We start from the raw sequence: 12,521 nt of genomic DNA on the forward strand, positions 1-12,521 counted from the left end.
ACATTTAATTTTTTATATGTCTTTATAGAATTAATTTGTGATAACTAGTTAAGAACACTGCTTTGAATTCTCATTTTTATTTAAATTTCCATTTAAAAAGTTCAATTATTTTCTTACCATAAATAACAACTCCCATTTTTTCCTCCAAATAGCCTATGAAATGTGAGCACCAACATGAATTGGTGATGCACGTATGCTGAATGGATAAAAATTTGTGATGCTAAAAGGAAAACTATTATTACTATTCTCAACTTCTCCCTCGTATATTCAATGAGAGCCGCGTCATTTGATAAGCTCAATGACAACGATACACGGAGCGAGACAAGTCAACTACCCCAAGAAAATCTCATACAATGCAACGGTGAAGTAAATCAAAATGAGTCCAATAATAAAATAAACTATTATTGGATAATAATAGCAATGTTAATGTCAACGCATTAGTTGTTCTTATAGATAATCACTCATATACTAATTGAATGCAGAAATTATGGGGATGGTATACTCTATGTCTTAGGACATAGAACGTGGACGTGTAGCTGGAAATTCTGAATCCACAACTATCATTGCGCCTAAATATTCATAAATACCATTCTTCTTTATTTTCTCCGTTGGTTAAATCATATTATGCGGCATTTATCTGAAATTCAAAATGTGGGAATAATAAGTTTAGATGGTTCGATATCAACTGCCAATATTGTGTTATATATATTTTTAATATAATTAAAACATCGTATATAGTCTCATGCTACTTTAAACTTTAGTTTATTATTTAAATAAGCGAAAAATGAAGCAACCTAGGTTACGTTTAATGCCCATCAACCTATATAATTTTGCGGTTATTGAAGACAATGAAATTTTGCAAATTTCAACCTTTCCAAAATTCTCCAACTGGAACTTGTGTTAAGTACGCAAGGGTCGTTGCCTTGAGATCATAATTTAGACATCTAGCTGTGACCACCGCTCTAGAAAAGAGTCACGTTATGCAAAGGACATGGAATGCACATGATTGGAATAGCAACAAGCTTCGTTGGATAAATGCGAGGAGCACTAACTACTAAATGAAAACGTATAGAACAGATTCAACTTGTCCTAAGCGAATGTGATAAATTTAAGTATACATGCATATCTATTTATTTACTCCATTTGTCTAAGGTTTCTACTTTAATTTCAACTTTGGTGAATTTATTCGATGATTCACTTTTTTATGAACTAATTTTCACTTTCTTTGGTTTACTCGACTTTATAATATGTAAGAAAGATGTACAATAGCAATTAAAGCTATTTTAATTTTTTATATTCAATATTTTAATTTATTAATATGAACTAGTCATAACCATTTAACAACTATTATTTTTTGTCTCGTTTGTGTTAATTTTTTATATTATATATTACAAATTACACAATTCACGGTTAAATTGATGCCTACATCCATAATATAATTCTCACAAGCAAATATTTTAAGCTTGACTCCTCTTTAATGAGATAAGGATTGGCTATTCACGTTGACCTGAATAAGTATGGTGCATGTGAAAGCGACATTTTTATTATAGGGAAAACTCAACTACGTTGTACTACAACTCAAATTGATACATTTATTATAATTGAACTCCGTATGTTCCTACATGATATGAATGTTTAAAGTTTAAACTCCATTGAACAGAAAGAATCGTTCGTCTTCTTATCACATGTTTACGTGAAGTATTTAGAAAACAGAAGCTAATAGACATGTAAATAAAAATAAAAAAACAGGAAAATAACGGATTGGGATTTCATATCATCACGTCATACCAATTTCCAGCGAACGGTGTTGTGACGTCGTTGAGGGCAAATTTAATATATACAAGTCCAAGCCAAAACGACTATGAATGCATTTCATAGGAATCTCATAAATATTCACCGTTGCTGATTTATTTTATTTGAAAATTATGTGCAGATACATTATTCCAATTACATAAAAATGTTCCAATTCCCACCATAATAATAATAATAATAATAATAATAATAACAATAATAATAATAATAAGAATGCGCCGAGTATATATTGTTTTCTTGTTGTTTGAAAACATTTTTTACTGTTTAATTTTTCATTGGTCACAACTATCAAATTAATCTCTTCAATAATGCAAGTTATTCTTTCAATAAGTGTCGTTCTTATAAATCGAACTTTTGACATTTTATTTATTACAATATCTAGGGATTTAGTGAAGTTTTATATTACTAGACTAATGTCTTGTTGTTTATTTTATTTTATAATGAATGTAAATTTTACACCAACAGTATTAAATAAATTTATTAATACTGTTGTGAAAATTTTAATTTAAAAGAAATTGCATTATTTGTTAAGTGAACGACATCGATTTATTCATTGCTTTGATCTAGTGATGGATCTAGGACTTGGAGGTAGAGGTGTGAGATAAGTCAAAAATTAAAATAGTAAATATTATCAAGATAAAAATACAGATGTAAAATTATAAAATTTAAATATTTTAATCTCATAAATTGCATATTTTATAATTAATCTTAATGTGATTTCATATTTTGAAATTATTGATTGATCAATTTGTTAAGAATATTGTTGAACATTTCTAAAATCTAAATATAAGTCACTAAATAATCATTCATCAATACATCTTGCATTTAAATTACATAACCTATTTTTTTAAATTTCATAGTTGAAAAAACTCTTCCTATAACAACATTATTAACTTCAAAAGAAAGTAAATTAATGTGTAAACAATCCACTTTTAACAAACTTATTTGAAAGATTATTGATTCATTTTAAAGAGTTAAATTCAACATTGTTATGCATATCAATTATGTAAGTATAAAGTTGATTACCAAATATCACCAATTCAATTGAACAAAAATCATGTATATAAAATTTTATAAATTAATCAGTTTTGTCATGTCAAAACTAGAGAAAAAATCAGCTAGACTTAAATATTTGAATATTTGACTCAGAAAATGATCACGAAAATCCTTAAATTGCATATTAATATTATAAAATAATATAATATACTATAATGATAATTAATTATTTTTCACGAAACATGTCATATTGTATTTACAAAAAAAATAAAGTTAGGACTTATAAAATTTATAAGTTATATAAATATATTTTTTAAAAATTGATTTTGCACACCCTCACATAGCACCGTCCCTGCTTTTATCTTTGATAAAGATATTGGCAACATGTATCTTTGATAAAGATATTCACATAATATTTTATAAAATATTATGCGTGTTTTTCATTATTGTGTTCTGTTATTAGGGTTAGGGTTGACAAAATTTATTATGTTATGTGTTGTTAGGATATGTGTTTGAAAAATTAAACCCTAGAACTAATAATATAACTCCTGCAAGTTAAAAAAAAATCAAAAACTCTCCGGTTGCCGATTCAAGGGATAGAAAAAAAATAAAAAAAAAATAAAAGTATAAAACTCCTCCCCCATTGACGATTTAGGGGGGAGTTTAAAAAAAAATTATATTGTAATAAAACTCCCTCCCCAGTGCCGATTTTGGGGGAGGAGAGAGAAAAAAAATTACAGAAATCGGCAATCCCATTGCCGATTTCTAAAAAGTTATACTAGTTTGGTAATTTTTTTAAAAGGTGCACCAAAACCGTAATTTTTCGGTCAAGGTGCACCACATGTGTAAATTTTCCCCCTCACATAGCACCGTCCCTGCTTTTATCTTTGATAAAGATATTGGCAACATGTATTAATTAGTCTGTATCGTGACGTCTTTCAAAAACTACTTTTTCTTTGAATTTTGATTCTTCTTTAAGAAGCATGGCTCACTTATTATTGTTCTTAAACTTTCTAAGTAAACTGTAAGAAGAAAAGTAACCATTCTAAGAGCAACCATGATTGTTCTTAAAATTATTCTTAATAAAATAATAATATTTTTATTTTATTTTTCATTATATGTCATTTTTATTTTCTATTTTTTGTTTTTAAATAAGAGCAATTCTGGGTTATTTTTGACTAAGAGAAAATGAAAAATATGTATATATTATGGGGAAAAATAGATGTTATGAGACCTAAATAAGAATAAGAATGATAGTTGTCATTGTGAGAGGAAAAATATGTTATTCTTATTTCATGATAAATTATAAAATAATGTATAAGATCCAAATAAAAAAAAGATTTTATTTACCCCTCAAGATGGTCTAATGACCTTAGTCTCACAAGGAACACCAATACAAAAAATATGACACGTACGTCAGAATTTATATAAAATGATATTGTAGTGCACGACACTCTCTCATGGTGAAATTGAACATAGAACCAATATCTATCATTGACTTTATTAAAGTCATGAATATATTTTATGATAAAAATGTAGAATTTTTTTTAACAAGCATATTGGGTTTCAAATTTTTTATTTAAAGTTCAAGAGTTCGGTTGTGAAATAGGGAAGTTATTAGCATTATATCTATCCGTTTTGAGTGGTATCGCTCACTAAATTATATGACTTATATTATATATATATTTTAAATTATTTGGTTATTTATTTATTAAAGGGACAAAAATTATTTATTTGTTATTGTGTGACAAATTGATTTTGCTCATATGTATCCCTATTTTAGATAGGAAATCAAGGTTACATGGTTCTTTTCTTGAGTCTGATTGTTGATTGAGTGTTTTAGTTAAGGAATGAAGCAGTGTAGCACGATCATCCTGAAGACGAGTTGAGAAAAGGAAACCCTCATATGCGATCTTTAATTTCCTCAATCCTTTTTGTAATTTACAAATTTTACTTTTTAGAAAAAATGTTTATTATGTGTTTATTTATTAGTGTAAAGTGATTTTATTATCATTGTTATTAATTATCGATTTAATTGAAAATAATATTTTTGTTGACTTCCGAATTAATCGAGTTAAAAAAAAGCGATGTAGTGGGACCATTAGAAGATGAATTGAAGATGAGAAGTGTTTTCATGACCCTCCTCCATCTTCGATTAATTGTAAAATTTATTTTACTATAATAAGTGATGTTACAATGTGTTTCAAAGTAAATAATTATATTGCTTATCATTTTTTATTTTAGGAATAAATTCTCATTATCTTTAATTATTAGCATAAAAAGTGTTTGCTAATGAGTTGCTAAACAAATATTACCTTCATTTTTATTATGGTTTATTCTTTAAAATATTAGGATCATCATTTGTTATTATTGTCATTAAAATTATTTTTAACATCATTAATGGTAAAATTGTTTGGTAAGATTATACTTTGTTTATTAAATAATTAAGGTTTATTATTAAAAAAGAAATAAATAAAACAGAAAATAAGAAGATAGACAAATACCATTATTTGTAAGGCAGTAGCAGTGAGGTTGGCTTGGACATCTGTGTGTTGACATTGGACTGGTCCTTGGAAAGGGATATACAGTTTAACTGTGGACACACCCGCAGGGGATTCCATGCTATCACTGTGAGTCCTCTATCAACTCTAGTGTTAATAATTATGGAAGATCCCACGGCGAAATGGACAGTTGCATAATGATTGCGATGCACTCACCAGCACTAGATCACACACTCACTTTTTTGTGCATACTTGTTTTTTTCGGATATATTTTCTTGCTTTTTTTGGATGACTTTTTTGATACATTTGGAATGAATTCTCTACACCTAAATTATGCTATTTATAGGAAAAACTAAAATTAACTTAACCTAAACTTAAACTAACTTACAAAATATAATTATTTGACTTGTTTTTTTATTTTTTATTTTTGAAAATGGAAGCTTCTAAAACGATATTCCAAATATCTTTAATTATTTATTTAATAAATTCGAAATAAATTATAAAAATCATAAGAATTGTTTAATTATTTTTATTAATTTAATATTATAATTTTGAAAAAAATTAAAATAAATAAAATAAAGTCACTTTATTATTTTTGTTTTTTAGGAAAAGAAATGAATGGGTTTCTAGAAGCTCTTTTTAATATTATTTTTAGAAAATCATAATCTATGGAATGCTAACCATATAAGTTTTCACACATATTATATTGACAAGTATGACAATGATAATTTTTTACAACTTAATCAAAAAACTAAAATCCAAATTTTATGGAATCAAACAACATGTTATATCCCCTTTATTATTTCTATAAGCTCACTCCATCACATGCTCCAACAAAATAAAAAATAGGGAAATTGAACTGTTAATTAAACATTTTTAAAATATACTCATACTATAAAATATCGAATACTTTGAATAATAAGATAAAGTCAAATGTCTTATTATTTTTTAATCTCATTTTAATATAAAAATATATTGTTCTTATAGTATTTACAATGTTATCGGTTGGTTTAAAAAAAATATCAATCCTTTATTTAATTTTGAGTTGTTTAACGAATGTTTAAATACTAGTTCAATGATAAATTTTGTATCCCTTATAGAAGACCTTTGAAGTGTATAAAAAAAAGTAATCCATCCATGAAAACAATACTTTTTTATTTCACGAGTAGCATTTGCAAGATTTAAATATTTGGTATTCGATACCATAAACAAGATATATCTTATTTTTTATTCAATTTCATTTCGACATTATGTTAATCAACATCAATTGTGACAAAGCAGAAGCATTAAGTTTCTACGTCACTTTGACCCACTAATTACTAGACTCAGGTGGAATACTTTGTTCGTATCTGAAGAAATTAAGAGGATCAACTCTAGTTTTAACTTTCACTAATCTATCAAAGTTGTCTTTGAAATATTTGCTTCCGTAAGTTCTAGCTATGTCCAAGCTTGTTGTATTACTTGGATGGTTGGCACCAATATCAACATCCCTATAGTTGTGAAATGTTTCCCTTGGTGACTTTGACGCATAAGGAGCCATCAAATCATAAAATGACCTTGAAAAGTTTAGATAACGATTATTAGCCTCATCTCCATCTTTAGTCCAAGCTAATAAATATTGAATCTTGAACAGATTTCCTGCCCTATGAGGAAATGGGGTAGCTGATGATGGAATTTGTGCCATCTTTCCCCCATAAGGATTCCATTGCATAACCATACTTTCACTTTCAATAAACTTATCCCAAATGACATAGAAAGCTTTCTTTGGAATAGGTTTCTTTATATAATCTGACTTAATTTTAGTATAAACTGTCATAGGTTCCTTGGGAATAGTAAGTAAAGTTTCTAGTGGAGTACCCATTGGAATGTGATTCCAGTAAAGAGTGCTATTAATCCAAGGCATTTCAATGCTGTCACTTTTTTTCAAACCAAGTTCGGGGAAACTCTTATTCAACAAAGGTATAAGCCTATCAATTGTTCCCAGGAACTCACCAATGAAAGCAACTTGCACTGTCTTCTTACCCCCTTTAGTTCCATTCACCACTGAATGCTCTGCTCTTATGAAAAGATCTTGATCTAGGTTTGGTGCAACTTCTTGCCATTTGTAAAGAACATCAGCTGCACCATCTTCCACAGTTTTATTAACAGTAAATACTGTTACTGTAGCAGGTACAAGAACCAATTTGATTTTCCAAGAAAGAATGACACCAAAACTGGCTCCACCACCTCCTCTTATGGCCCAAAATAAATCCTCTCCCATTGATTTTCTATCAAGGATATTACCATTGGCATCAACAATTTTTGCATCGATGATATTATCCACTGAAAGACCATATTTTCTCAACAAATTCCCATAGCCACCACCAGAGAAATGTCCACCAGTCCCTAAAGAAGTGCACACACCTGCTGGGAATGCATGAACTTTGCTTTTCTCATAAATGTGATAGTAAAGTTGGCCAAGTGTTGCACCAGCCTCAACCCATGCTGTAGCAGATGATATGTCCACATCAACAGAATGGAGGGGGAATAAGTCAAGTACAACATATGGAACATCAGATACATATGAAAGGCCTTCAGTGTCATGGCCACCACTTCTAATTCTAATCTGAATGCCATGAGTCTTGGCACATAAAATAGTGGTTTGGACATGAGATTCACGTTGAGCAGTTACGATAGCTAGAGGCTTTGCTATTGTTGCTGCTTTGAATCTTTTGTTTTGTATATGCATATTCAAGATGGCTGAGAATGAATTGTTGCTTCGAGTGAAAACGACATCTGAAACAGGGTTTGATGTTTTTGAATGGTCAGAAAGACATTTGAGAAAATTTTCATTGGTTGAATTTGATGTTGCCTGTAGGATAGACAACATGATGGTTATAGTATAAAGAAGAAAAGAAAATGTCTCCATTCTCCTTAAGAAGGTTTATAGATTGATCAAGAGAAATGGTTTGGTAATGATGTGCAAGTAGTTCACATATTTATATTAGCATATTTACTTCATAGGTGCATTTCTTTCAAATTAATTTGTAGTTTGTTTTGAACGGCAAAATTTAAAAATTCGATAATATGGTTATTGGGTTTCATATTTTTTCTTTTCAAAAGTGGAGTCGCCAATATAGTTGATAATTTCAATATGAGTTTGTCGAATTATTTTTTTCATTTTTTCTTAAACAGGAGTCAACAATATTATTTTTTCAATCTCGTCTATGACATTGGTGAGTTGTTTTTCTCCTTCATTTTTTTCTAAAATAGGAGTTGACTATACTATTCATAACTTTAATAATAATATAAAATTTTTCAATTTACTTATTTTTTTTTCAAACAAAAGTTGGCAATGGTATTAGCAACTTCAATAAACTATTTGGCATAACACAGTGGACCTGAGATTACATATTTCATTCATCATTACTTCGTAACCAGTTGGTTAATATATAACCCCCTTTTAGTCTTTTCCACCTTGGGACTATGGTATCTACTTCTTGACCACTTGTGCACTAGTGTTTTGCTCTTAACTTGTACGATGCGATTATTCCAATGCTAAAGATGAAAAAGCTTATTTTAGATTTTTGGCCCAAATGGCAAGAATGAATTCAAGCCGAATGAAACCCCCATATTCAATGGTGAATCCTCGATTAAAATTTAGAGAGACAATAATATTTAATTAAAATTTATCCAGAATAACAATAAAATATAAATAGACATATATGATTGTTTCAAAGTTTGAAAAAAAAATATTAATTCTAAATAACATTTTAACAATTAAAGAATAATGCACATTCATTTAAAATCTCATTTTTATATTTAAACTCATCGATAATTAAATTAAAGATAAATTTTTTAATTATTTTCTTTTCAATATAAATCACAATAATGGTGTCATAAAAAAAGTCATCTTGATTAATGATTAAATTTGTGTCTACTATAATAAAATTCAGAATATATCAACAATATTTATAATGATACTCAAATATGGAACAATAAAAGTGTAGTATTAAATTATCAATTAAGAAAATAAGAATATAACATAAAAAAATATTAGTGAAAATAACTTACAAATACTGTATGAATTGTATGAATTCATGAGTGATGATGAGAATCATGCAACAATTTTTTTGGGTAACAAAAGCCCATACAAAAATGCAATATCAATGGTGCAATGTTCATTTTTTTAATGTTGCTGCAAGCCTTTGCGGGCTCTGTCTTACCGCTGAATAGAATAATGATATTGTTTGCCATCTTATGTATTATCTAAAATGATAAATTAGATTTTAATTTAAACACTTACTTGGTGGGTAAAATAAATGTTCTAAAAGAGTAATATTATATTTTTCTATTAAATTCTCTACAATAAATTGACATATGTCATATATAAATCGGTTATTAATATTTTTTTTATTCATATTACTGATTACATTTTATATGATGTACGGAGATTTTTAAGAGAATATATCACTTTTATTTTAATAAAATAAGCAAAATAAATACTTTAAAAGAAATTAAAAAATTAAAAGAACTTAAAAAGTTAAGAGGGCAATTACCACACCTGCTCTATAGAAGTTCCGCCCCTGAGGATATGCACTAACATATGTGGTCCATACTTTATTAAAGTTGCTAATAGTATTGCTAACTTCTATTTAGAAAAAAAGAACTTGTTAATGCGAGATTGAATAAATTTATATTATATATTTGCAAATAGTATTATTGACTTCTGTTTGAGGAAAAAATGAAGAGAAAACAACTCACCAATATCATGGACAAGATTGGAAAAAAATCATAAATATTGAAGTTGCCAACCATATTCCACACTCCACTTTTATATGTAAAACAAGGTATGAAACCACTTATCTACTCTTCTATCTTATTAAGAATGCAATGGACTGATATTATTACCAGAGTGGACATCTTCAAATCTTGACATTTGTATTTTTGGGGGTAAAACTGTAATAACAACTTTTTTTTCCTTAAAAAAAGCATTAAAAGTTTTTCTGATATATAACATAATTTTACTAACATGTACATCTTTTTGAATTGCCTTCAATACTTAACAGTCAATAAAGTCATTTCAGATTGCAATTTAGTATTTTTTTTATTCATTCATTACTAGCTTCCTGCAATGTCATTATTATTGCAGTGACACGTTTTTTCTCACCCCTTCATTTCTTCTTCCGTATTCTCTATACCTCATCAATATTCTTCAATTTCAATACCTCTTCATTTCTTCTTCTTCTTCTTCCATATTCTCTATAATTCTTCAATTCCACTTTCTGCATACTTCTTCAATCATGTACTTAAGGTAGTCATGTTTACTTTGTTGCTACTGTCCAAAACATGAAGGTTTTCTTTCTAAAAGTGTTACCTTTTAACCATATTCACTGAGCTTTTGTGGTCGAAAAATAGTTGGAAATCTCTACCCAGGACACATTTCATGATTCACAACTTTTTGTAGTTAAAGTTTATGTTTTTATATTATTATTTGTTCCAAAGGTCATTTTTTCTTCTTCTGGAGGTCATTTTTTGCTAACTTTAATCATTTACTTGCTTTGTTAATTTTTTGTTAATATTGTTTGTTGCATATCTTCTTATTCTTCTTCTTCCAAAATGATCCAGTTTCACAATTTTATGTTAAAAAATATGTCTCTTACTTTTTGTGGATTTTCATCCAAAATATTTTTAAAAATGGTATATTTAATATTTATTTGTTACTTTTTGTGGTTGTTCTTTCAATTTTTTTGGTTGAAAATGAGATCTTCGCTGTTTATTTGTTACACTTTTTCTTCTTTCAGAATGTGTCTTTTTTTTTACTTTCATCATCTACTTGCTTAGTATATTGCTTTGTATTTTTTTTGTTAATATTGTTTTTTCCATGTCTTTTTCTTTAAGAAGTGATCCAGTTTCTCATTTTTATGTTAAAAAATATGCCTTTGTTACCTTTTGTGGATGTTCTTCCAATATTATTTTTTAAAATGAGATCTTTAATACTTATTTGTTACTTTTGTTGTTGAAAATGAGATCCCTATTTATTTGTTACATTTTTTCTTCTTCAGAATGTCTTTTTTTTTTTTTTTACTTTCATCATCTACTTGCTTTGTATATATTTTTTTTAATATTGTTTTCTTGCATGCCTTTTTCTTCTAGAAGTGATCAAGTTTCTCATTTTTTTTGTTAAAAATATATGCCTTTGTTACGTTTTGTGGATGTTCATCCGATATATATTTTTTAAAATAAGATCTTGAATACTTATTTGTTACTTTTGTGGTTTTTCCTTAGATCTTTAATATTTATTTGTCATCTTCTTGCTTTGTTATTTTTTTGTTAATATTGTATTCTTGCATGTATTCTTTTTCCGGAAGTGATCAAGTGTCACACTATTTGTTAAAAATTAAGCCTTTTTTACTTTATGTGGATCTCATTTGATATTTTAAAAAATGGGATCTTTAATATTCGTTCTTTTTTTTTTGTTAAAAATTCTTCCTTTATTACTTTTTTTTTGTTAATATTGATTTCTTATATGTCTTCTTCCAAAAGTGATTCAGTTTCACATTATCCCTTTGTTACTTTTTCTGGATCTCCATCTGGTATTTTTTTAAGAATGGGATCATTAATATTTATTTGTTACCTTTTTAAAAATGCCTTTGACAATTTTTAAAAATGCAATCTTTAATATTTATTTGTTATCTTTTTATAATTTGATTTTTTCCAATTAGTTGTTTAATAGTGCCTCTCAAAGTTTGTTGACTTCCTATGATATTGATATCCACCGTTTAAAGTTCTGGGTTAGTTTTGACTGTTGAATTTTAATTGCACGATTTACTCTAAAATGTATTGAAGGGCACATGTCTGACCTCTTCTGATATTTTTGATGCATATTTATAATGACTTAATTATTTTGTGAAAGATTGTTGTTAGAATTATTAAACTTTGGTATGTTCAACTTCCACCCAAACCCGGACATCTGGAAATAAGTTGGAATAATGATGGTTGATAATTGATATATAAGGAATTAATGTTTATATTTTTTATTTTCCTCTCCTTAAATCAGTCAATCATAAATAATAATAATGGTAATGCCACCACTTTTTATAATGTGAGTTGTTGTTAGTTAATGCTTAAATATAGATTAAATAAATAAGAAATGAAATGAAGATATACTGTGTTCTGGAAGTAGGTGATACAACAACATCATTGGTGGTGGTAGTGGAGGTAGAAAATGCA

The 12,521-nt window shown here is 27.8% G+C and overlaps 1 protein-coding gene across 1 annotated transcript; it reads right to left on the reverse strand.

The window, feature by feature from the left end:
• LOC109349315 (berberine bridge enzyme-like 17) lies at positions 335 to 8,242 on the reverse strand. The gene is made up of 2 exons (XM_019590073.1): positions 6,613 to 8,242; positions 335 to 345 (listed from the first exon to the last, which is right to left on the reverse strand). Exon 1 carries the CDS (start codon positions 8,215 to 8,217, stop codon positions 6,622 to 6,624), a length of 1,596 nt encoding a protein of 531 aa, XP_019445618.1. The 5' UTR covers positions 8,218 to 8,242; the 3' UTR covers positions 335 to 345; positions 6,613 to 6,621.

Source organism: Lupinus angustifolius, chromosome LG06 (genome assembly GCF_001865875.1).
Source record: "Lupinus angustifolius cultivar Tanjil chromosome LG06, LupAngTanjil_v1.0, whole genome shotgun sequence".
Lineage (NCBI taxonomy): Eukaryota > Viridiplantae > Streptophyta > Magnoliopsida > Fabales > Fabaceae > Lupinus > Lupinus angustifolius.

What these genes read in the sequence shown, in the direction of transcription:
- LOC109349315 (XM_019590073.1), bottom strand. Translation starts at nt 8,217, where the DNA reads ATGGAGACATTTTCTTTTCTTCTTTATACTATAACCATCATGTTGTCT.